Source organism: Erythrolamprus reginae, chromosome 7, assembly GCF_031021105.1.
Source record: "Erythrolamprus reginae isolate rEryReg1 chromosome 7, rEryReg1.hap1, whole genome shotgun sequence".
NCBI lineage: Eukaryota > Metazoa > Chordata > Lepidosauria > Squamata > Dipsadidae > Erythrolamprus > Erythrolamprus reginae.
The window spans coordinates 79,503,907-79,531,611 of record NC_091956.1 but is presented as its reverse complement, the minus strand read 5'-3'; the positions used below and the strand labels follow the sequence as shown (position 1 = coordinate 79,531,611).

At 40.0% G+C, this 27,705-nt stretch overlaps 1 protein-coding gene across 1 annotated transcript in view; it reads left to right on the top strand.

Moving 5' to 3' along the window:
• Positions 1-2,450: 2,450 nt before the first annotated feature.
• BANK1 (B cell scaffold protein with ankyrin repeats 1) overlaps positions 2,451-27,705 on the top strand; it is a 130,985-nt gene continuing 105,730 nt past the window's right edge. The window contains exons 1-2 of the mRNA XM_070757971.1: positions 2,451-2,490; positions 21,397-21,795. Of these exons, the coding sequence (XP_070614072.1) occupies positions 2,475-2,490; positions 21,397-21,795 (415 nt within the window). The 5' untranslated portion in view covers positions 2,451-2,474. The remainder of the gene's footprint in view (positions 2,491-21,396; positions 21,796-27,705) is intronic.

Below are 27,705 nucleotides of genomic sequence, written 5' to 3'. Positions count from 1 at the left end.
TTTGATTTGATTTGATTTGATTTGATTTGATTTGATTTGATTTGATTTGATTTGATTTGATTTGATTTGATTTGATTTGATTTGATTTGATTTGATTTGATTTGATTTGATTTGATTTGAATGCCGCCCCTCTCCGTAGACTTATTTTGTCCAATACATAATACACATTGAAGAGAATAGACAAGTAGTAATATATATAAAGAAAAGGATAGAAGAAAAGATTTAAAGATAGGGGAGAAGATATATAGAAGGAAGAAAAGATATATGAGATAAAGGAGAGACAAGTGGACAGGGGACAGAAGGCAAGCTAGTGCACTTATCTACGCCCCTTACTGACCTCTTAGGAACCTGGAGAGGTCAATCGTGGATAGTCTAAGGGAAAAATGTTGGGGGTTAGGGGTTGACACTACTGAGTCCGGTAATGAGTTCCACGCTTCGACAACTCGATTGCTAAAGTCATATTTTTTACAGTCAAGTTTGGAGCGGTTAATATTAAGTTTGAATCTGTTGCATGCTATTGTGTTGCTGTGGTTGAAGCTGAAGTAGTCATTGACAGGCAGGATGTTGCAGCATATGATTTTGTGGGCAATACCTAGATCGTGTTTTAGGCATCGTAGTCCTTCTGGTTTTTCACTTTGTGGTTTTTTCTGTTTTGGCCACTGTGGGCTATACATATGGAGGGGGGAATTCATGACAGAACAGAAATATGTAAGGCTTTCTCATTCCACCAGCAACAATACTATTCCAATGAAAAATTATATATTATTTTTTTGTTTCTTCCAAAGGGAAGTGGGAGGAAAGTAAAACAGTAATTTCCTAGTATATATATCCCTTAATTTTCAAATTCAGCAAAAAAAAAAAGGGACATATATATAATTTGAATTTGAAAATTAAGGGAGACTAGGATAGATCTATTTCAGCCTTATTTTGGCCTCATCAGCTAGCCACACCCTCACTGGGACTTGAACCTGCAACCTTTGTCTTGTAAGGCAGAGAATTAACCTCTAGGCTACAGTATCCAATCCCTTCAGCTCTGCACCAGGGAAGGGTTGCATATTTTTGTGTCGAATATATATATTCGACACAATATATGTATTCGACATATATATATGCGCCACCAACTTGTTTTTGGCTTTTTGGATTGGGTGCGAATTCTCAGTGCCACGCCTGTGCGAAGCATTCCTGTGTAGCGTGGGAGGAAATGAACCGGCGGTGTGGTAAATTAGAACCCACTCCTGCTCTCAATCAATGTGAATTTGGCCCAAAGCTGGCCCTCAGTGATTAGATTACATTAGATTTATTGGATTTTTATGCCGCCCCTCTCCGCAGACTCGGGGCGGCTCACAACAATAGTAAAAAACAGTACATAGTGACAAATCCAATGCCCACCAATCCAATTACAATTTTAAGAAATTCATAAAACAACCCCAATATATATAAAAAACAAGCACACAATCAATCAAACGGCAAAACAACATGGGCAAGGGGGAGATGTTTTTGTTCCCCCATGCCTGATGGCAGAGGTGGGTTTTAAGGAGTTTACGAAAGGCAGGGAGGGTGGGGGAAATCCTAATCTCAGGGGGGAGCTGGTTCCAGAGAGTCGGAGCCACCACAGAGAAGGCTCTTCCCCTGGGTCCCGCCAGACGACATTGTTTAGTCGACGGGACCCGAAGAAGGCCGACTCTGTGGTACCTAACCGGTCACTGGGATTCGTGCAGCAGAAGGCGGTCCCGAAGGTATTCTGGTCCGATGCCATGAAGGGCTTTATAGGTCATAACCAACACTTTGAATTGTGACCGGAAACTGATCGGCAACCAATGCAGACTGCGGAGTGTTGGAGTAATATGGGCATACTTAATATGGGCATACTGCACGATCTGAAGTTTCTGAACACTTTTCAAAGGTAGCTCCATGTAGAGAGCGTTACAGTAGTCGAGCCTCGAGGTGATGAGGGCATGAGGTGACTGTGAGTAATGACTCCCGGTCCAAATAGGGCTGCAACTGGCGCACCAGGCGAACCTGGGCAAACGCCCCGCTCGCCACAGCTGAAAGATGTTTCTCTAATGTGAGCTGTGGATCGAGGAGGACGCCCAAGTTGCGGACCCTCTCTGAGGGGGTCAATAATTCCCATTCTGCTACCTTTATAATATGCATAAACATTTCTATGTCCTCCATAGGTTATATTTTGTGTTTTTTCAGGCCAGCGAAAGGAAACCCAACAAACCACAGGCCAGATCACAACACTCTAAGCTCCTGGGGGAACAGTTTCATTTCAACAGGAAGGCAACTTCCCCCTCAAGCATGAGCTCAAAGGGAGGCTGTGAGGAACTGAACACGGCAAGTGAAAATAAGAACCGAGTCTATTCAGTTTGTGCATCCTCCTTTGGTTAGATAAGTTGGAGAAGGCTCTCCTTTGAAAGACCAGCTCTTGCATCCTCTGTGGCAAAGGATCGGATCTACCAAGAAGAATAACCATGACTGGCAGTTCAGGTGGGTGATGTAGTTGGCGTAGCTGTCACTAGGAGGAGATCAGTGCTTACCAATATACAATTGTAAATTAGTCCAATGGGATTGAATTGTAAATTTATTATTTATTTATTTATTTATTTATTTATTCTTTGTCCAATATACAATACATATGGAAGAGAATAGACATTAAGTAATATATATGACGATAGAAAGTAAAAAGAAGAGAAGTAGATGGGAGCGAGAGAATATATATGATATAAGAGATAAGGAGAGAATATATATGAGATATATATAATATATATATATAATATATATATATATATGGAAAGAATATATATGACATATGAGATAAGGAAAGACAATTGGACAGGGGATGATAGGCACATCAGTGCACTTATATACGCCCCTTACTGGCCTCTTAGGAACCTGGAGAGGTCAGTCGTGGAGAGTCTAAGGGAGAAGTGTTGGGGGTTGGGAGTTGACACTATTGAGTCCGGTAATGAGTTCCACGCTTCGACAACTCAATTGTTAAAGTCATATTTTTTACAGTCAAGTTTGGAGCGGTTAATATTAAGTTTGAATCTGTTGCGTGCTCTTGTGTTGTTGCGGTTGAAGCTGAAGTAGTCGTTGACCGGAAGGACGTTGCAGCATATGATCTTGTGGGCAATACTTAGATCATGTTTTAGGTGCCGCAGTTCTAAGCTTTCAAGACCCAGGATAGATAGTCTATGTTCGTAGGGTATTCTGTTTCGAGTGGAGGAGTGAAGGGCTCTTCTGGTGAAATATCTTTGGACGTTTTCGAGAGTGTTGATGTCTGAGATGTAGTATGGGTTCCAGACAGATGAGCTGTATTCGAGGATGGGTCTGGCATAAGTTTTGTAGGCTCTAGTCAGTAGTGTGAGATTGCCAGAGCAGAAGCTACGTAGGATCAGATTAACAACTCTGGAAGCCTTTTTGGCGATATTGTTGCAGTGGGCTTTAGCACTTAGGTCGTTTGATATTAAATGAATTAATGAATAGCGATCTGAACCTCAGTGGTCTTTTGATAGACAGGTCACACATTAGAGCAGGGGGCCCTGTACTTGGCAACTTTAAGACTTGTGGACTTCAACTCCCATAACTCCCATAACTATTTATTTATTTTTATTTATTTTATTTATTTATTTTGTCCAATACACAATAATATACAATGAAGGTAATAGAGGACACCTTCAAGGAAATAGAATGAGAGAAAGAATAGAAGAGAGAGTATAGGATAAAATAATCAATGGGAGAATAGAAGAAAGATATAGGGAGAGAAGAGAAGATATGTGGGATATAGGAGAAACAATAGGACAGGGGTCGGAAGGCACTCTAGTGCACTTATGCACGCCCCTTACTGACCTCTTAGGAATCTGTATAGGTCAACCATAGATAATCTAAGGGTAAAATGTTGGGGGTTAGGGGATGATACTACGGAGTTGACATCCCCAAGTCTTAAAGTTGTCAAGTTTGAAGACATCTGCATTAGAGGTATGACCAGAATGGTTTATTGAACCAAACAGTTCCTTGGCATTTTTTTTTAACATGTCCTGATTCTCCCTAACTTAACTGAGATGTCCAAGAGAGATTGGGTCTGCTAGTCTTTTAATCACAGTCCATTAAAAAAATGTTAATAGAATAGAATAGAATAGAATAGAATAGAATAGAATTTTTATTGGCCAAGTGTGATTGGACACACAAGGAATTTGTCTTGGTGCATATGCTCTCAGCGTACATAAAATAAAATATACATTTGTCAAGAATCATGTGGTACGACACTTAATGATTGTCATAGGGGTCAAATAAGCAATGAAGAAGCAATATTAATAAAAATCTTAGGATATAAGCAACAAGTTACAGTCATACAGTCAACATGGGAGGAAATGGGTGATAGGAATGATGAGAAAATCTAGTAGAATAGAAGTGCAGATTTAGTAGAAAGTCTGACAGTGTTGAGGGAATTATTTATTTAGTAGAGTGATGGCGTTTGGATAAAGCTGTTCTTGTGTCTAGTTGTCTTGGTGTGCAGTACTCTGTAGCGACGTTTTGAGGGCAGGAGTTGAAACAGTTTGTGTCCAGGTTGTGAGGGGTCAGTAAATATTTTCCCCGCCCTCTTTTTGACTCGTGCAGTATACAAGTCCTCAATGGAAGGCAGGGTGGCAGCAGGGGTAATATATTGAGACTACAGGAGGTGAGGGGAGAAGAAACTTCAAATGAAGAGTAGGGGGAGGCAGCCTTGGTGCCAACCTATATTATCTGCCCCATCACTATTAGGAAAGTGAAATTTGTTCATTCTATCAATAAATTTTCCAGAAGCATCAAAAGTCAAGCTTGGGACTTATTTTTTCTTTATTTAAATGTATGCAACCAATCTATGCTTTTTAAAATATTTTCTTTCTAAATATTGTTTTGATGACTAAAGTTGTTTTAGAATTATTTAGTGTGTTTTAATTTAACAGAAAGAAAAGAATCAGAAAGCAGCTTAACCTGCTTTCCTGATTTTGACACTTAACAGGTTTTTCATACTGCCACCGTCTGTGTTATTCATTTATGAATAAGAATTTGATTAAGTACTGAAGGGTTATCAATTATAGATAGGTTACATACTCTGAATTAGGAGACTTAGCAAGACCTTCAATTATGAATATAAGGTGACAATATTACTGTGGATTTTATTTGTCTTTCAATTTTGAAAATTAATCAGGCCACGTTTTCTTAATTATTGTGGATTTCAGCAAATCTATGTAGAAATGGCTGCTTAAATTAAATCTTCCTTATTCAAAGAAGAAGAAGAAGGGTTAGGAAGGGGCAATTCCATCCCCAATTCTTCAGTCTTCCCCAAAAGGTAATTTGTACAAGTCCATTATCAGTTCTATGATACTTAGCTTGCAGCTGTGAGGCAATTCACAGTCCTTCTTCTTTCACAAAGTGAAACACCTTTGCTCCGGTTTAGTTTCCAAGCGGGGGAAAATCAGCACACAAAAGGTCAAAGTCAGTAAAGCAGTCACGAAACACAAGGATCAGAAAATGCTCCACAATGGCCAAACCCACAGGCTGCTATTTATAGCAGCCTCACTAATGACCACAGCCCCACCCAACCACAGGTGGCCTCATTTTCTTTGATAATAATCTCTCAGTTGTTGCTGCCTATGCATCGCTCTCCGCATGCGTGGCTGTATCATTAACTCTTGTTCTGAATCCAAGGAGGAGCTAGATAATTGATCGCGGAGAGGGGCGGCATACAAGTCTGAATAATAAATAATAATAAATAAATCTCCTTCTGAGCTGTCTGCCCCACTCTCCTCCTCCCTGTCACTCATGTCTTCTTGGTCAGAGGAGCCTTCATCAGCAGATTCCACCGGGGACAAAACAGGCCTGCGGCATGTGGATGTCTCCCCCACATGCACAGTCCTTGGGACAGGAGCTGGGCCAGAGCTAATCACAACAACTGGGCACACCAGAAATTGGGAAACAAGCCTTTCTGGCCTCCAGAGAGCCTCCAGGGGGTGGGGGAAGCTGTTTTCGCCCTCCCCAGGCATTGAATTATGGGTGTGGCACCGGCACATGCACAATAGTGCACGCCATCACTGGGCTAAAAGACCTCCAAGGTTCCTTCCAACTCTATTTTCCATTACTCTAAATATATCTTGCCCGATTTATAATAACAGCAGGGTTTTTTTTCCAGCTTAGTTAGAAATTCCTAAATTCTTCCTCTAAATTCATTATTGTAACTGAAGATGTTTATGACATTGACTGCTTCTGCTAGAAATTGGTTATTTATTTGATTTTAACAACTGTTTTACCATTCCAAATTGATAGAAGATATTTTTGTATGACATCTAATCTAATGTAACGGAGAACATTTTTAAGCAGTTTCAAACTGATAGTTTGTGTTCTGCCGGCGGGTTTCAACCGCCCGTAATTACAGGGTAATTAGTCCAGGAAGACACACACCACACGATAAAAGGAAAACCCAAAAGTCTTTATCAACAGAAAAACGGAACCAGCTCCCTTTTTAGATGTCAAAGGGATTTTCTGGTACATACAAGGCACAGGTTAGATGCAATCCAATTGCTCACCCAATAACTGGGAAATTGAGTCCAATTCTAAAGTCCAGAGAGTCCACACACAATCTTGAACAGCACAAAAACCACGATCTTGACGAAACAATGAATGAGATAAACTGCCATGAGGCTAAAACACCAGGCTGCACTTTTATCTGTAGCACTAATTACAGCAGCCCCACCCAACCACAGGTGGCCTCATTTTCTCTTGTAATAATCCCTCAGTTGTTGTCTCCTATGCATCACTCTACGCATGTGTGGATGTGTCATTAATTCTTGTTCAGAATCCAAGGATGATACAGGTGATTGATCTCCTCCTGGGCTGCCTGCCAAACTCCCCTCTTCCCTGTCACTCACGCTTCCTTGGTCAGAGGAGGCTTCATCGGCAGATTCCATCGGGAGCAAAACAGGCCTGCGGCATGTGGATGTTTCCCCCACATCCACCTGCACATTCCTTGGGGCAGGAGCTGGGCCAGAGCTAACCACAACAGTTTGTATTTTCTATTTCTTTTTTCGCTCCTTTCTTTTCTTTTTTCTCCGTTACACTTTCAAGTATCTTAAATGAAACAAATACAAATATACTACCACTCAGGTGGACTTTATACCTCCGGTCAATAATGGTTCACATCTCGTATATGAATTTGACCCAGGGGAAACCTAGAGATTTTGTTCCAATTACATTCTAATATTAAGCACAAAATCATATAACTGAATGCTTTTATGCCTTGAAAATAAATCTGGAGGAAGAATTTATTTGATTTATTCATGTTTTTATTTTATAAGGCCTAGACAATCAACAGGTTTTAAGAGGCCATTGACTCTCGTTTTGTAGCTTCAAGATGAACTGGGGGAGGGGGGGTCTATCAACTTCTGCTTTACTATCTATATTTTCTCCTTTTTTTCTCCCTTGAGAGTAATATTTTTACTTTAGAAAATCTCTGCCTATTTCCTTTCCCCTCTGCTGGGTACACATATAGTAATCCTCAAAGTACAATTGCAATTGTGCCAACATTTATGTTCCTAAATGAGATATTTGTTAAGTCAATTTTGCCCCAATTAACTTATTTATTTGTTTGTTTAGTAATTTATGTATTTGTATTTATTTGTTTCAACTTCTATGCTGCTCAATCCCGAGGTGCAAAGACAACACGGTAATAAGAAAAGTCAAATACAAATATTAAAAATTATGAAAACCCCATTTAAAAATCCTCAAGTCGATTCTATCAAACTATATGCATACTAATCAAACACAACTTGGGCGGGACAGATGTTGCATTGACGGCCTTCAGGCCTGCCGGCAAACAAGAATAATAATAATAATAATAATAATAATAATAATAATAACAATAATTTTTTAGATTTGTATGCCGCCCCTCTCCGACTCACAACAATAATTAAAAAAAATATTATAGCGAAACAATATTATAGCGAAACAAATCTAATATTTAAAAAGAAGCATATAAAACCCTATCATATTTAAAAACCAAACAACACATACATACCAAACATAAAATATAAAAAGCCTGGGAGAAAAGGTGTCTCAACTCCCCCATGCCTGGCGGTATAGGTGGGTCTTGAATAGTTTACGAAAGACAAGGAGGGTGGGGGCAGTTCTAATCTCCAGGGGGAGTTGATTCCAGAGGGCCGGGGCCGCCACAGAGAAGGCTCTTCCCCTGGGGCCCGCCAAACGACATTGTTTGATTGATGGGACCCGGAGAAGGCCAACTCTGTGGGACTTTATCGGTCGCTGGGATTCGTGCGGTAGCAGACGGTTCCGGAGGTAATCTGGTCCAAAGCCATATAGGGCTTTAAAGGTCATGACCAACACTTTGAATTGTGACCGGAAACTGATCGGCAGCCAATGCAAGCCGCGGAGTGTGGAGAAAACATGGGCGTATCTTGGAAGCCCCATGATGGCTCTTGTGGCTGCGTTCTTCACAATCTGAAGTTTCCGAACACTTTTCAAAGGTAGCCCCATGTAGAGAGCATTGCAGTAATCGAGCCTCGAGGTGATAAGGGCATGAGTGACTGTGAGCAATGACTCCCTGTCCAAATAGGGCCGCAACTGGTGCACCAGGCGAACCTGGACAAACGCCCTCCTTGCCACAGCCGAAAGATGATGTTCCAATGTCAGCTGTGGATCGAGGAGGACGCCCAAGTTGCAAACTCTCTCTGAGGGGGTCAGTAGTTCCCCCCCCCCCAGGGTAATGGACGGACAGATGGAATTGTCCTTGGGAGGCAAGACCCACAGCCACTCCATCTTGTCTGGGTTGAGTTTGAGGTTGTTGACACCCATCCAGTCCCCAACAGCCTCCAGGCATCGGCACATCACTTCCACTGCTTCGTTGACTGGACAAGGGGTGGAGATGTATAGCTGGGTATCATCGGCGTATTGATGATACCTCACCCCATGCCCTTGGATGATCTCACCCAACGGTTTCATGTAGATATTAAATAGCAGGGGGGGGGGGGGGGGAGAGGTCATAAGTGTGAAAAAATGTCACTTTTTTTCAGGGCCATTGTAACTTCGAACTAAATGAACCAGTGTAAGTCAAAAATTACCTGTGCTAAGGTAGAAATTAAAATTGCAATTAATTGTAATTTTAATTTCTAGGGAAAGGGGGGGGACATGATCGAATCATTTAAATATGTTCACTGACAGGCACGAGTGAACCGGGAGAATTTTACCCCTGATCTCCAGTGTCATCTAGATCTCCGAAGAGATTACTTAACTCCTACTCAGGCAGCAGTTTGGAAGTGGGACTGTTGAATTTCAATTCCACAAAAATAGAGCTGGTGTGGGCTTAATTGATCGCAGCACGGCAAATAATCTCATTCTCTTCTTTGCAAGCCATGCTAAGCCTCTCCCTACCACCATGATTCATGCCCTGGGATTCAGTCACACACCACTGTGTGAAGAGATGCTCCCACACAAGACTGAGAGAGGCCACGGGCAGGCCTTGCCTTACTTTGGGACTGTTTGAATTACAACAGTATAAGAAATAAAGCAGCCGTCACATTTGTGTTCAGAATCTTCAGATCGTGCAGAACGCAGCCACGAGAGCCGTCGTGGGGCTTCCAAGATTCGCCCATGTTTCTTCAACACTCCGTGGCTTGCATTGGCTGCCAATCAGTTTCCAGTCACAATTCAAAGTGTTGGTCATGACATTTAAAGCCCTACATGGCATTGGACCAGATTACCTCCGGAACTGCCTGCTACCGCACGAATCCCAGCGACCGATAAGGTCCCACAGAGTTAGCCTTCTCCGGGTCCCGTCGACTAAACAATGTCGTTTGGCGGGCCCCAGGGGAAGAGCCTTTTTTGTGGCAGCCCCGACCCTCTGGAACCAATTCCCCCCGGAGATTAGAATTGCCCCCACCCTCCCTGTCTTTCGTAAACTACTCAAGACTCATTTATGCCGCCAGGCATGGGGGAGTTGAGATATTCCTTCCCCCTAGGCCATTACAAGTTATGCATGGTATGTCTGTGTGTATGTTTGGTTTTATTGTAAGGGTTTTTAGTTGTTTTATTAATTGGATTTCTACATGCTGTTTTTATCATTGTTGTTAGCTGCCCTGAGTCTGCGGAGAAGGGCGGCATACAAATCCAATAATAAAAAATAAATAAAATTTACAATCATCCCAGGGTCCTGAAATTATCTGAGGGCCATTTGCATGGTGGCTTACGACAAATAGAATTAATGGGGAATGCATAAATCAAAGACCAAGTGACAGGCGGAAGATGTCTCGCTTAATGACCGAATTGGAAGTTGTGGCTGTTGGGGCCATTGAGCTATATCAACCAGCTCTGGCCAGGAAGATACAAATGCTTTTAGTTTGGCGAATTGATATTTGATTGATTTGATTGATTTGATTGATTTGATTGATTTGATTGATTTGATTGATTGATTGATTGATTGATTGATTGATTGATTGATTGATTGATTGATTTGATTGATTTGATTGATTTGATTGATTTGATTGATTTGATTGATTTGATTGATTTGATTGATTTGATTGATTTGATTGATTTGATTGATTTGATTGATTTGATTGATTTGATTGATTTGATTGATTTGATTGATTTGATTGATTTGGAAGAGGAGGAGGATGGGAGGGGAGAATAGTCACCTGGAGGTGGGCCTTCTCCAGATCCCGTTGACTAAACAATGTCATTTGGCGGGCCCCATGGGAAGAGCCTTCTCTGTGGCATCCCCGGCCCTCTGGAATCAACTCCCCCCGGAGATTAGAATGGCTCCCACCCTCCTTGCCTTTCGCAAATTACTCAAGACCCACCTATATCGCCAGGCATGGGGGAACTGAGACACCTCCCCCAGGCTTTTATATTTTATGTTTGGTATGTATGTGTTGTATGGTTTTAAATGAATGTCTTTTCTTTTTAAATATTAGATTTGTTCTACTGTAATATTGTTTTTCATTATTGTTGTGAGCTGCCCCAAGTCTTCGGAGAGGGGCGGCTTACAAATCTAATAAATTATTATTATTATTATTATTATTATTATTATTATTATTATTATTATTTCCGCTGGTGGAACTGCATTCCACCCCGTCTTGCCTGCTGCCTACCCCTGGTGAGGCCTATATTTTATTTATTTATTTATTTATTTATTTATTTATTATTTAGATTTGTATGCCGCCCCTCTCCGCAGACTCAGGGCGGCTCACAACAAAACAAAACATTTCATAACAAATCTAATAATTATAATTTAAAATATTTAAAAAACCCCATTTACTAAGCAAACATACATACAAACATACCATGCATAAATTGTATATGCCCGGGGGAGATGTTTCAATTCCCCCATGCCTGATGGCAGAGGTGGGTTTTAAGGAGTTTACGAAAGGCAAGGAGGGTGGGGGCAGTTCTAATCTCAGGGGGGAGCTGGTTCCAGAGGGTCGGGGCCACCATAGAGAAGGCTCTTCCCCTGGGACCTGCCAAACGACATTGTTTAGTCAATGGGACACAGAGAAGCCCAACTCTGTGGGACCTAATTGGTAGCTGGGATTCGTGCGGCAGAAGGCGGTCCCGGAGATATTCTGGTCCGATGCCATGAAGGGCTTTATAGGTCATAACCAACACTTTGAATTGTGACCGGAAACTGATTGGCAACCAATGCAGACTGCGGAGTGTTGGTGTAACATGGGCATACCTAGGGAAGCCCATGATTGCTGTCACAGCTGCATTCTGCACGATCTGAAGTTTCCGAACACTTTTCAAAGGTAGCCCCATGTACAGAGCATTACAGTAGTCGAATCCCAAGCAATATTCAAATACTTACCGTAAAGCATATATTGGCAGTTCCGCCCAACATGCAAATTGGTTCTCCCACAGTGATGGATTTTTGGGTTTTCTTACAATAATAATGTGGCTGCTTCTGGCTTTTATTTTTTTAAAAAGCTTCTGTTCTTTTCTGTACAGCGTTACACATTATGACTCATCTTTTGTGACATCCATCTTCAGTTCACAGCAGAGGCAGTGACAGAATATTTCACTAATGGCTATGCCACACTTGAGTTACTGTTTCTCCCTTCATTCATGAAGATAAATGTCACAAGTATAATACAACGTCAAACTTATCTTGTTTTATATTGTTTCTCAGCCTAGAAACATAGTTACAAAAAAGGGCCAGTAGATTAAAAAAAAAAAATTTTTTTTAAACAACAGTACTGTCTCCTGGAGGAGAAGTCTATGCATGTTGTATCATTTTAATGTGAAATAAAGATCTTTAGATTTACAGTAAGTGCAGCTCCTGAAGGAAGTGTGGACAGGAAAAAATTTTTTTAAGACAGATAAAAATGCTGAGTAATCAAAAATAACAATGGAAATTCAAAACAAAAATGATTCAGAGTTCTACAAGGCCTGGGAGAAATGGTTCCGATGGTTATCTAACTCTAAAGACAATAAAGCAAAAAATAATTAAAATCTCTTAATATGAATTAAAATAAAGATATGCACAATAGAAATTCGGACCAAAATCAATACAATCCCTGTCTGAGTTCAATCCACTTGATAATTAATAGAAACTTACTAATATTACAACCTACAATTACTTCTCACTAACAAAAACAACAAACATAATCAAACTAAGCCGTCACAATCCAAATGCCTGCTAGCTTGCAGGTACTACTCCTCCTCTCTTTTTCTCTCTCTTCTCTCTTTCTTCTTCTTTTCTTTCTTCTCTCTTTTCTTTTCTATCCCTCCTCTTTCCACATTATTCTTGGACTATTAAATATTACAGCTGTAAGATTATCCAAATAAGAATATTGAATACAAAATATTTACATATAGACAAATACTCGGAATGTGTATACAATAATATATATAAGCCATTGTATAATAATACTGTTTACACCCTCCCCCTTCTCTTTTTTGTATTCCCATCCCACTTTTCCCCTGTTTTCTTTTTCTTTTTTAATAAACTAATAAAGTATATTTTAAAAAAATGCTGAGTAATCTCCAGCATCAATGTGAATCTGGAGGTTTAGATAAAACCCAGGTAAAGTTTCAGTCAACCTCAGTTAAAACCAACTCTGGAGATAACTGTGTACATGTGACTGACACACTGCTAGATATATGCACATGTGGTTTTGTGCATTGTATGTCTACGTGCGCAAAATCTATGTGTTCCAAAACAAGGTCAGGGCCAGCAGGAAAAAAAATGCATATATAAAATAATTAGAATAGAATAGAATTCTTTATTGGCCAGGTGTGATTGGACACACAAGGGATTTGTCTTGGTGCATATGCTCCCAGAGTACATAAAAGAAAATATACATTTGTTAAGGATTATTAGTTATACACTTAAAGAAAACAGGAAACAGGAAATATTAATTTAAAAAACCTTAAGGATACAAGTAGCAACTTAAAGTCTGTGAAGGCGCAGGAGTGCAAAGACAAAAGATAACCTTGACTATCTATATTCTAGAAAGAATTTGTTATGGCTACATACATATAACTCTCATTCAATTCCTCCTCCCAGCTTACACATTGAAAAACTACAAGTGTGGCAGGCCAAAGACTCCAACTAAAATGGCTTTAGCCTGACCGCTGTATACAACTGAATGCATAAATTCATTCCCTTCCTATCTTTCATAAGAAACACACATAAAGATATATATATTCAAAACAACATGAAGCTAACAACTTCAGCCTGATGATGGTGAATGTGATTTCACAGAAACGTCGCATAGACACTCAAAATATTACACAGGGTAAAACCCAAACTCAGAACAATCTACATATGTATGTATGTATGTATGTATGTATGGATGGATGGATGTATGGATGTATGGATGTATGGATGGATGGATGGATGGATAGATAGATAGATAGATAGATAGAGATAGAGATAGAGATAGAGAGAGAGAGAGAGAGAGAGAGAGAGAGAGAGAGAGAGAGAGAGATAGGTAATTATCTTCAGCATATTTACTTACTTACTTACTTACTTACTTACTTACTTACTTACTTAGTTACTTACTTACTTACTTACTTACTCATTAATTCATTAATTTATTTACTTATTTGTTTGTTTATTTATTAGATTTGTATGCCGCCCTTCTCCGAAAACTAGGGGCGGCATTACTTTCCAAGCTAGCATTTTACCCATATCATTTATAGAGAAATAACTGTTTACTGTAAAATATATAGTTTCTTGAACTATAATATTTTGCAATGTATACTTTACAAAAACATATTCAACATCACTACCCTCATTTTTCTTATCTTTCTGAGAACAGGTCAAATATTGAGAATCTAAATTAAAATGAATCTTGGATGTTTTGACTATTCATAGGTGCAGCTTGACATTATACACTATATATAGTCATGTTTGTATGTCTATTTATTTATTTATTTATTTATTTATTTATTGGATTTGTATGCCGCCCCTCTCCAGAGACTCGGGGCGGCTAACAGCGACAATAAAACAGTGTACAATAGTAATTTGGTATTGATGATTAAAAATCAATTAATATAAAAACCAAACATACATACATACATACCATGCATAGAATTGTAAAGGCCTAGGGGGAAAGAGGATCTCAGTTCCCCCTTGCCTGGTGGCAGAGGTGGGTTTTAAGTTGTTTGCGAAAGGCAAGGAGGGTGGGGGCCGTTCTAATCTCTGGGGGGAGTTGGTTCCAGAGGGCTGGGGCCGCCACAGAGAAGGCTCTTCCCCTGGGTCCCGCCAGGCGACATTGCTTAGTTGACGGGACCCGGAGAAGATCCACTCTGTGGGACCTAACTGGTCGCTGGGATTCATGCAGCAGAAGGCGGTCCCTGAGGTATATATGTCTATATACTTAAAGCTCAAAGTCTAATGCTTGGCTTTCTGGCTAGTGGTTGATATTCTATCAATCATAGCTTCTAATTATCCCACTATTGATTGCCACATGTCTTCCCCCCAAGATCTATATCAAAGCTCATATTCTTCCTCCCTTTAGAAAGAAAAATAATAAAAAACTAAACTGGAAGTGTTCCTTCTTGTTTCTGTGCTCAATATTTTGGCCCTGCCTTTTCTGGCCCTGTTTCCTCCCAGGAGATTCCTAGAGAGGCCCCACGGAAGCTTCTCTCCGAATGCTGGCTGGGGAATTCTAGGAGTTGAAGTCCAGATATCTTCAAGTTGCCAAGATTGGGAAACACTGCCCTAGAAGAATGAAATATTTTGAGGAATTTTTTTTTTAAAAGACAGAATATCAGGAAGAATGGAGGAACATGGTATTTTTTAGAGGCAGAAAGCAGACTCACCCCTTCCCAGCAGATATTTTGTGCCCCTTACGAAAAACTGGGCCAGCCTATCTACAAAACAAAAGACCTTCAGCTCCATAACAGGATTAACACATTACTATTTAGCAGAAGACACAGAGCTCACTACACTGCATAATCTCCTAAGGGCATTTCACACATTGCATCATCTCAGAGCAGTCCAAACTTCAACCAAACCTGGGAACTCAGACAAACACCTAGGATTTGCCTATAGAGCCAGCTATGAACCCTTACATGACCTCCTCAGAACCTGACAACCACCAGTAGAATACATGTCCTTGCACAGGAACAAGTGCAAAGCCCAAATGAGGTATAAAAACATCTCACTCTCAATTCGATTTTGTCAGCTGCACTGGAACCATATTTTTTGGGGTGGTGGTGGTGTCTGTTTATCATTAATCCTTCTTTCCAATCAGCCCCCCATGTTTCCAGAGTCTTTCTCCCAACTGAACTGAACCAGAGGGATGTTTCTTCTCACGCTTCCAAACTCATAAAGTTGGCATGTAGTCAGGTCTATATCAGGGCTCTATATCAATTGCAATGAGATTCCAGAAACAAGCCAAACATTGCACCAATGTATATGAGAGGGGTGATGTTGACATTTCTAAAATAGGCACTTGCTGCCTTGTAAATTGCACCTGTGTCACCATGAATCACACCCAACGCAGCAGAGGAACCAATCTTCTTCCTAATCAGTTTTTTTTCCCAACCAAAACCTGAATTTATCCAGAATGAAATTCTATGCATCACTACACCACAATCTGTAAGATGGACTATTCATATTTATTATTTAATGTTTGGTTGGACTAGAACAAAGGATTTTAGTAATGCCTTCAATGAATAGGAAATTATTTGAGATTGAAGATGCCTACCGTGGTACCTCTACTTACGAACTTAATTCGCTCCGTGACCAGGTTCTTAAGTAGAAAAGTTTGTAAGAAGAAGCAATTTTCCCCATAGGAATCCATGGAAAAGCAAATAATGTGTGCAATTGGGGAAACCACAGGGAGGGTGGAGGCCCTGTTTCCTCCCAGGAGATTCATAGAGAGGCCCGTTGGAGGCTTCTCCCCACCTTTTCCATCCCTGTTTCCTCCCAGGAGATTCCTAGAGAGGCCCCTTGGAGGCTTCTCCCTGCCTTTTCCATCCCTGTTTCCTCCCAGGAGATTCCTAGAGACACGTCACAGAGGCTTCTCCCTGCCTTTTCTGGCCCTGTTTCCTCCCAGGAGATTCCTAGAGAGGCCCCACGGAAGCTTCTCCCTGCCTTTTCTGGCCCTGTTTCCTCCCAGGAGATTCCTGGAGAGGCCCCACGGAAGCTTCTCCCTGCCTTTTCTGGCCCTGTTTCCTCCCAGGAGATTCCTGGAGAGGCCCCACAGAGGCTTCTCCCTGCCTTTTCCGGCCCTGTTTCCTCCCAGGAGATTCCTAGAGAGGCCCCACGGAAGCTACTCTCCACCTTTCCAGCCCTGTTTTCTCCCAGGAGATTCCTAGAGAGGCCCCACGGAGGCTTCTCCCTGCCTTTTCCGGTTACAGTTTCAGAGGCTCGGATTTGTAAGTAGAAAATGGTTCTTCAGAAGAGGCAAAGAAATCTTGAACACCCGGTTCTTATCTAGAAAAGTTCGTAAGTAGAGGCGTTCTTAGGTAGAGGCACCACTGTACTTCAAAGAAATTTGCCACTAAAGGGAATAAGAGTGATAAAGGTTTGCTTATTGAGAGCCAGGGTATATTACTTTACTGGCAACGTGCTGAAGAAACCTGCTTTTCTGGGTCAATGTTTTTTTAGAGGAAATTTCTTACTTTGATGTTATAAAGACATCCATAACTAAGCGGTAGATGACCATACTGCAAAGTTGCCTTAGGATTCAACGATGCCTTTGGCTTAATTTCAAAAAATAAAAAAGAAATCTATTCATATGTTTGGCAAGAATGATTAGTGCTTTCCCAAATAGCCTGCCAAGCAAGAAAAAAGAGGGGAAAACAGATGGGCAATATAAACAAAAGAAGCAAAAGAAGGAGAAAAAGAAAGAAGAGGATTTAAAACGGGAATGGCATATACATTTAGGGGTAGTGATTTCTGACAGTCTCAAAATGAGTGAACAGTGCAGTCAGGCGGTAGGGAAAGCAAGTAGGATGCTTGGCTGCATAGCTAGAGGTATAACAAGCAGGAAGAGGGAGATTGTGATCCCCTTATATAGAGCGCTGGTGAGACCACATTTGGAATACTGTGTTCAGTTCTGGAGACCTCACCTACAAAAAGATATTGACAAAATTGAACGGGTCCAAAGACGGGCTACAAGAATGGTGGAAGGTCTTAAGCATAAAACGTATCAGGAAAGACTTCATGAACTCCATCTGTATAGTCTGGAGGACAGGAGGAAAAGGGGGGACGTGATCGAAACATTTAAATATGTTAAAGGGTTAAATAGGGTCCAGGAGGGAAGTGTTTTTAATAGGAAAGTGAACACAAGAACAAGGGGACACAATCTGAAGTTAGTTGGGGGAAGATGGTTTCTACTGTAAGCACTTAGAAACATAGAAACATAGAAGACTGACAGCAGAAAAAGACCTCATGATCCATCTAGTCTGCCCTTATACTATTTCCTGTATTTTATCTTACAATGGATATATGTTTATCCCAGGCATGTTTAAATTCAGTTACTGTGGGTTTACCAACCACGTCTGCTGGAAGTTTGTTCCAAGGATCTACTACTCTTTCAGTAAAATAATATTTTCTCACGTTGCTTTTGATCTTTCCCCCAACTAACTTCAGATTGTGTCCCCTTGTTCTTGTGTTCACTTTCCTATTAAAAACACTTCCCTCCTGAACCTTATTTAACCCTTTAACATATTTAAATGTTTCGATCATGTCCCCACTTTTCCTTCTGTCCTCCAGACTATACAGATTGAGTTCATTAAGTCTTTCCTGATACGTTTTATGCTTAAGACCTTCCACCATTCTTGTAGCCCGTCTTTGGACCCGTTCAATTTTGTCAATATCTTTTTGAAGGTGAGGTCTCCAGAACTGAACACAGTATTCCAAATGTGGTCTACCAGCGCTCTATATAAGGGGATCACAATCTCCCTCTTCCTGCTTGTTATACCTCTAGCTATGCAGCAAAGCATCGTACTTGCTTTTCCTACTGCCCAACCGCACTGTTCACCCATTTTGAGATTGTCTGAAATCACTACCCCTAAATCCTTCTTTTCTGAAGTTTTTGTTAACACAGAACTGTCAATACAATACTCAGATTGAGGATTCCTTTTCCCCAAGTGCATTATTTTACATTTGGAAACATTAAATTGTAGTTTCCGTTGCTTTGACCATTTATCTAGTAAAGCTAAATCATTTACCATATTACAGACGCCTCCAGTAATAGCAACCCTATTGCACACTTTAGAGTTATCGGCAAATAGGCAAACCTTCCCTACCAAACCTTCCCCTACATCACTCACAAACATATTAAAAAGAATAGGACCCAGAACAGACCCTTGTGGCACACCGCTTGTAACCTGTCTCTGCTCAGAATACTCGCCATTAACAATAACTGTCTGATGTCTACGCTTCAGCCAGCTGCAAATCGACTGAACTATCCAGGGATTAAGTCCAATCTTCACTAATTTATCTATCAGCTCTTTATGTGGAACTGTATCAAAGGCTTTGCTGAAGTCTAGATAGGCAATATCCACGGCACCAGCTTCATCCAACACCTTTGTGACATAGTCAAAGAAATCAATGAGATTAGTCTGAGGTCTGAGTATTCAAGGTAAAATACAAGCTACCAAATTAAATGGAGCTATATTACAGTTAGTATTCATTACATGTATGAAATACATACATATATGATGAGCAGTCTTACCCAAACATATAATAGTAAAATTACACATTTACGGTTAAAACAAAGATGCATTTCATGCCACCTTTTAAAAAATTTAAAAACATGTCTGTGGGCTGATTTCTTTCCAATCTACAACTGCCAGAGTATGTGACAATTCTGTCTGAAAAATAAGTCTATTATACTTCTTGTAGAAATAAACCTGAGCTGTCAGGCTACCGGTATAGATTGTTATATAAATTGGTGTCTTGTCATTTTGTTGCTGATCGGTACACCTGGTGCCATTAACAGGATCTTATTCTCAATGGCATGCTTTTCACAGGTAGAATTACACTGTCTTTTTATTTTATCTCTACCCCAAATAAACACTAATACACAGATAGCTCGTCTGCAAATTAGTGTCCAATTTAGACGCCTCTGAAAAGTAGATCTAACGAATGAGTGCAAATTATCCTAAGATGAATTCAAGATTACTGTAATCCTCAGACATTGCCAAAAGTAAAACTGAAAGTTCTTCTCAAAAAAAGAATTTAGAAGCCTCTTTTCAATGAAAAGTTTCTATTGTCAAAAGAGCAAGAGACGTGATTAAGGCAAACCCTCCAATTTCTTGGGATGGGTGATGTTCTACAGATCTCTGCGTTGAGTATTGAGTTTTAAAAAAATTAAATAAAAGGTGTATGCACCATAATATCTTTTTTTTTGTTTACAGATCTTATCCATTTCATCTGTTCCTTATATTTTCATTTTTGCATTTTTACATTTTATATATTTACATTTCGATATCAATCAGTTTGTAATTACCTTTGCAAATTGTTCGTTACATTATATATATTTGTCTAGTTTTGTATGCCGTTACATATTGTATCATTTTCCATATTACTATTCTCTATTCAATTGTACTATAGATTCCAGATATTATAATATTCCAAATCATGTATTCCTTTAATTTCCATGGTCATTTTATCAATTTCAGCGCAAATTAGTGTCCAATTTAGACGCATCTGAAAAGTAGATCTAACGAATGAGTGCAAATTATCCTAAGATGAATTCAAGATTAATTCTCAGACATTGCCAAAAGTAAAACTGAAATCTTCGGTTGCTCAAGTCAAATTTTTTACAGTCAAGTTTGGAGCAGTTAATATTAAGTTGGAATCTGTTGCGTGCTCTTGTGTTGTTGCGATTGAAGCTGAAATAGTCATTGACAGGTAGAACGTTGCAGCATATGATCTTGTGGGCAATACTTAGATCGTGTCTTAGGTGACGTAGTTCTAAGCTTTCTAGACCTAGGATTGATAGTCTGCTTTCGTAGGGCATTCTGTTTCGAATGGAGGAGTGAAGAGCTCTCCTGGTGAAGTATCTCTGGACATTTTCAAGGGTGTTGATGTCCGAGATGTGGTATGGGTTACATTAACATTAATGTTAACATTAACATCTTAACATCTTCTTAAATGCATCTGTTTTTGATGCTAAATTCTTCCTTACAACCACACACAGGAATCTATTGAACCCCTTCATAGAAACATAGAAACATAGATGTGTGACGGCAGAAAAAGACCTCATGGTCCATCTAGTCTGCCCTTATACTATTTTCTGTTTTTTATCTTAGGATGGATATATGTTTATCCCAGGCATGTTTAAATTCCGTTACTGTGGATCTACCAACCACGTCTGCTGGAAGTTTGTTCCAAGGATCTACTACTCTTTCAGTAAAATAATATTTTCTCATGTTGCTTTTGATCTTTCCCCCAACTAACCTCAGATTGTGTCCCCTTGTTCTTGTGTTCACTTTCCTATTAAAAACACTTCCCTCCTGGACCTTATTTAACCCTTTAATATATTTAAATGTTTCGATCATGTCCCCCCTTTTCCTTCTGTCCTCCAGACTATACAGATTGAGTTCATTAAGTCTTTCCTGATACGTTTTATGCTTAAGACCTTCCACCATTCTTGTAGCCCGTCTTTGGACCCGTTCAATTTTGTCAATATCTTTTTGTAGGTGAGGTCTCCAGAACTGAACACAGTATTCCAAATGTGGTCTCACCAGCGCTCTATATAAGGGGATCACAATCTCCCTCTTCCTGCTTGTTATACCTCTAGCTATGCAGCCAAGCATCCTACTTGCTTTCCCTACCGCCTGACTTCAGAGTATTATCTTCTGATATTATTATTATTATTATACAGTACTGCAAAGTGACAATTGATCTGAAATGTTTTATTTTCTCTGTTCCCCCAGAAAATACACCGAGCATCCTTGTTATCTATGAAGAAGCTGCGGAGGAATGGGCTCTGTATTTAAAATCAATCTTCAAGCATGTCGTGTTAGAAGACAGGATCTTACTTTATGACTTAGAAGCTGCACTGATTCACCACGCAGAAGTGTCGTCTCTTTGCTCTTACAGATGCAAAATGTTGATAATATCCCAGGGTCTTTTAATGGGCCTGAATGCTAAAAAAAGATACTTTCTGAACAAGATCCTTCAGCCGCCTGAAAGGGTGGCCCTTTTGCTCTGTGGGGTAGAAGATTCAGCCCTTATCTATCAGACACTGAATATAGACAAGTGCAACCAGTTGATGACCACGGATCAAGGGCCAGAAGATTATCTTGCTGTTATATCTGATATTATTCAACCAGGTACTATCCTTCCTCCCTTCTTTTCTCTGCTTCTAACCGGGCTAGCTTTGGGGTTGACAACTTAATAAGATGGACAATCCTTCATCACTACATGGTGAAATATTAAGTGTGTGCCAGTATACTTATTACTATTCAATTCAATTCAATTTATTAGATTTGTATGCCGCCCCTCTCCGAAGACTCGGGGCAGCTCACAACAATAAAAACAGTATAACAATGGAACAAATCTAATAATAAAATTACATTAAAAAAACCCCAACAATTTAAAAACCATACAACACATACATACCAAACATAAAATATAAAAAAGCTTGGGGGAGATGTCTTAATTCCCCCATGCCTGGCGATATAGGTGGGTCTTGAGTAACTTGCAAAAGACAAGGAGGGTGTGGGCCGTTCTAATCTCCGGGGGAGTTGATTCCAGAGGGCCGGGGCCGCCACAGAGAAGGCTCTTCCCCTGGGGCCCGCCAAACGACATTGTTTGGTCGATGGGACCCGGAGAAGGCCAACTCTGTGGGACTTAATCGGCCGCTGGGATTCGTGTGGTAGAAGGCGGTTCCGGAGGTATTCTGGTCCAATGCCATGAAGGGCTTTAAAGGTCATTACCAACACTTTGAATTGTGACCGGAAACCGATCGGTAGTCAGTGCAGGCCACGGAGTGTTGTAGAAATGTGGGCGAATCTAGGAAGCCCCACGATAGCTCTCGTGGCCCCATTCTGCACGATCTGAAGTTTCCGAACACTTTTCAAAGGTAGCCCCACGTAGAGAGCGTTGCAGTAGTCGAACCTCGATGTGATGAGGGCATGAGTGACTGTGAGCAATGACTCCCTGTCCAAATAGGGCCGCAACTGGTGCACCAGGTGAACCTGGGCAAACACCCCCCTCGCCACAGCCGAAAGATGGTGTTCCAATGTTAGCTGTGGATTACAATAGGAATGACTAAGACTTATTTCTCTTGACAAAATGAATCACATGCAAAACTTTGGAAGGGAGCTTTGTTGTTTTAAAAGTTGTTTTATAAAATTTTCCACTACCAAAAGCAAAGAAAAGTGATCATCTTTCTATGTTTTGTTTCTGTAACCTCTTCTGGAATAGAAATTTGGAATTGGAATAAGCTTGTGTATACTACATATAGACAAAAGCGTCTTATGATTGTTATTATTATTATTATTATTATTATTATTATTATTATTATTATTATTATTTAGATTTGTATGCTGCCCTTCTCCGCAGACTCGAGGCGGCTCACAACAGTGACAAAAACAATATACACTGACAAATCTAATAATTACAATCTAAGATAAGAATTATACATTTAAAAATCTAAAAGCAAGGAACCCCGATATAAAAAACATACATACAGTCATATCATGCACTAGGACTACATAGGCAGGGGGAGATTTCTCAGTTCCCCCATGCTTGACGACAGAGGTGGATTTTAAGGAGTTTACAAAAGGCAAGGAGGGTGGGGGCAAATCTAATCTCCAGGGGGAGTTGGTTCCAGAGGGCCGGGGCCGCCACAGAGAAGGCTCTTCCCCTGGGTCGCGCCAAACAACATTGTTTTGTTGATGTGACACGGAGAAGGCCTACTCTGTGGGACATAACCGGTCGCTGGGATTCGTGCGGCTGAAGGCGGTCTCGTAGATACCCTGGTCCGGTGCCATGAAGGGCTTTATAGGTCATAACCAACACTTTGAATTGTGACCGGAAACTGATCGGCAACCAATGCAAACTGCAGAGTGTTGGTGTTATATGGGCATACCTAGGGAAGCCCATGATTGCTCTCGCAGCTGCCTTCTGCACGATCTGAAATTTCCGAACACTCTTCAAAGGTAGCCCCATGTAGAGAGCGTTACAGTAGTCGAGCCTCGAGGTGATGAGGGCATGAGTGACTGTGAGCAGTGACTCCCGGTCCAAATAGGGCCGCAACTGGTGCATCAGGCAAACCTGGGCAAAATTGAAAAGCTCATATTCACACCTTGCTCTATGAATGAGTTTTGAAGAGTACTTTAAAAAAAAAATCAGCATCAAATCAAAGCACGTCCTTTAAGGCTTTGTGAAGTCCTATGAAATATACGTCTATTTAAAAAATGGTTAAAATATTATTGTACATAATAAAATTTTGAAGCACCAAAAGAATGCAGGCAGAGGCTATAAAGTTCTAAGACAACATCAAACTAGTTTTAGTATCATGAACTCGTAAAATAAGTAATTTACATTCACACCACAAGTAGCACAAAATATTGGATGAGATTGTATAACATGCTGGACAAAGCTGAAATGGAATTTGATAGTTTGTTGTTGAGAAAACAAGCCATAATCTTGTATGCCCTGGTTGTATGACTCGGGGCATATGCTATATATCATGTTGTGTGAATACAGGGGATGTCATTTATTAAACCAGATTTAAGATTTAATTTGTGGTATGAATCCATCAATAAAGCTCAGCATGTGACATGATGTTCCCATATATACTGCTTCTCTGTCCCCGCCTTAATGCAGTTAATAACATGGAGCAAAACAAGAGAATATGTATTCATAGAAACATAGAAGACTGACGGCAGAAAAAGACCTCATGATCCATCTAGTCTGCCCTTATACTATTTTCTGTATTTTATCTTACAATGGATATATGTTTATCCCAGGTACGTTTAAATTCAGTTACTGTGGATTTAACAACCACATCTGCTGGAAGTTTGTTCCAAGGATCTACTACTCTTTCAGTGAAATAATATTTTCTCATGTTGCTTTTGATCTTTCCCCCAAATAACTTCAGATTGTGTCCCCTTGTTCTTGGGTTCACTTTCCTATTAAAAACACTTCCCTCCTGGACCTTATTTAACCCTTTGACATATTTAAATGTTTCGATCATGTCCCCCCTTTTCCTTCTGTCCTCCAGACTATACAGACTGAGTTCATGAAGTCTTTCCTGATACGTTTTATGCTTAAGACCTTCCACCATTCTTGTAGCCCGTCTTTGGACCTGTTCCATTTTATCAATATCTTTTTGTAGGTGAGGTCTCCAGAACTGAACACAGTATTCCAAATGTGGTCTCACCAGCGTTCTATAGAGCAGGATCACAATCTCCCTCTTCTTGCTTGTTATACCTCTAGCTATCCAGCCAAGCATCCTAATAATGGGTTTTTAACTGTTTTTAGTATTGGATTATTGTTATATGCTGTTTTATTACTGTTGTTAGCCACCCCGAGTCTGCCGACAGGGGCGGCATACAAATCCAATAAATAATAATAATAATAATAATAATAATAATAATAATAATAATAATAATAATACTTGCTTTCCCTACCGCCTGACCGTACTGATCACCCAGTTTGAGACTGTCAGAAATCACTACCCCTAAATCCTTCTCTTCTGAAGTTTTTGCTAACACAGAACTGCCAATACAACACTCAGATTGAGGATTCCTTTTCCCCAAGTGCATTATTTTACATTCTAGTTGCATCCTGGAATTAAATCTGAATGAGAGCGTGAGAGTGAATAGGACTGGTTCCATTCCGTGATCATTATACTTACAAAACTGAATGGTAGTTCTTGAAAAGAGATGGTTCACGCCCACTTGAATGAAAATAGAAAGCTATATGATGAGCAACTCTTGAAGTGAAGTGGAAAACCTTATTAAATCTGGAAATGTTGAGGTTGAAAAGCCATGCGCCTTATCTGAGTTTGAGAGCTAATCTGAAAGAGTGATTAAAAAAAAAAAGTTGGGATTTGTATCAGGGAAGCCAAATTCAAAAACTCAAATGATTATAGAGCTCACTGGGTAATTTTGGGCCAGTAATTGCCTTTCAGTCCAACTGGCCTCAGAAGCTGTTGGGCAGATATAATTAGGAGATACATCCAAGTGTGCTGCATCAAGATGTCAGGGGCAAAATTGGCCAACAAACAAAAAAGCTTTCTTTTTAATGGCTCGGTTCACAAAAAGATGATCAATCCAACTACCCCTTCCAACAAATTAATCTTTCAGTTCCCATTGCACCTGAAACAGGATGGTTGAGTTGATCCCTTGTTGGCCCTTTTAGGCCTCGCAGTCAACTTTCAAGAAAGAAAAAAAATCCTGACAATGAATAAAATAAGTAGTTGGCCAATATATCATTATCATTTATCATTTATTAGACTTGTATGCCGCCCCTCTCCGCAGACTCCTCCCAAAAATTCACAGGTACAAATTTCAGACACACACACGTGTTTGAAAATTCAAAACAATGTTCTTTATAATGAAAATTCCCTTAATCTAAGCCCTCTTTTGGTATAGCAAAGAGCACTCGTCTCCAAACAAACTGGTAATTTGTACAAGTCCCTTATCAGTTCTGTGATACTTAGCTTGCAGCTGTGAGGTAATTCACAGTCCTTCTTCTTTCACAAAGTGAAACACACTTTGCTCTGGTTTAGTTTCAAAGCGGGGGAAAATCAGCACACAAAGGTCGAAGTCAGCAAGACAGGCACGAAACACAACGATCAGATAATCCTCCACAATGGCCAAACCCACAGGCTGCTATTTATAGCAGCCTCACTAATGACCACAACCCCACCCAACCACAGGTGGCCTCATTTTCTTTGATAATAATCTCTCAGTTGTTGCTGCCTATGCATCGCTCTCTGCATGCGTGGCTGTATCATTAACTCTTGTTCCGAATCCAAGGAGGAGCTAGATAATTGATCTCCTTCTGAGCTGTCTGCCACACTCTCCTCCTCCCTGCCCCTCATGTCTTCTTGGTCAGAGGAGCCTTCATCAGCAGATTCCACCAGGAGCAAAACAGGCCTGCAGCATGTGGATGTCTCCCCCACATCCACATTCCTTGGAGCAGGAGCTGGGCCAGAGCTAACCACAACAGATCCTGGTGATTATATGAACCTATCTATATAATTTACTTTATTGTAATATGGAAGAAGATTGCAACTGCATTTTTACAATATGTTTTTTTTCAAACATATTCACAGTCTTGATTATAACCCTAGGATTTCCTTGTAGACTCCCATAAAGAAAACTAATCAAGTCTGACCTTGTTTAACTTTTCAAGATCAGACGAAGTTGGCTGGGTGGCTAACATCATACAACAACATAAAAACCAGATTTATATTATGGACAGTATTATTTTCAAAAATAGCAAATCACTATTAAGTTGCTTAAGATTGTAACGGAATTTATTTTTAAAGATTTGCAATTTACTTGAAGAAAGCTAAGCAGTTGAAAGGAATTCCAGATAAGCATCCAACAATGTTTTCTACCACTGTCTTGAATATTAATAAATCACAGTAAATCTCATTGATTTAATATCCTTCTGTATAAATAAACTTTTAATTCAAAACAGTCTCTGTAAAGCAAAGCCGTTTTTCTAAAAGTAAGAAATGGAGGCTTACTTAGAGAAAGGCGGTAAATGGATATATTTTTGCTGGCAATTTTCAAATATTGAACAGATGCCAGAAAGTTAATGGAAAGCAATAAGTTACCTGTTTCACTGAGAATATAAGAGGCAATGTGTTAAAATATAGGAAAATAGATTTGAGTTAAGTAAATAAAATTAGATTTTAATTGTGGAAGCAAATCTCTTTGCCACACTATCTAATTATATTTAAATAATAACTGTCCAAAAATGTTTTAAGAAGGACTTTGTATAGAAACATTCAAGTTTACAATTTTTGCCTTAGAATTTCAATGAACAAGCTCATAAAACTGTGGATTCATATTAATCAAACGTAACCCAGCCATAAAAACTGAAACTAGACTCAGAACACACCAGACCTTGATCCCTCCAGCTCTGTCTGGTGGCTTAACTGCTAACTCTCTGCGTTACAAGGCAGAGGCTTCCAGATCGAATCCCAGTAAGGAAGGGTGTGGCTAGCTGATGAGGCCAGAACAAGGCCGAAATGGTACCATCCTAGTCTCCCT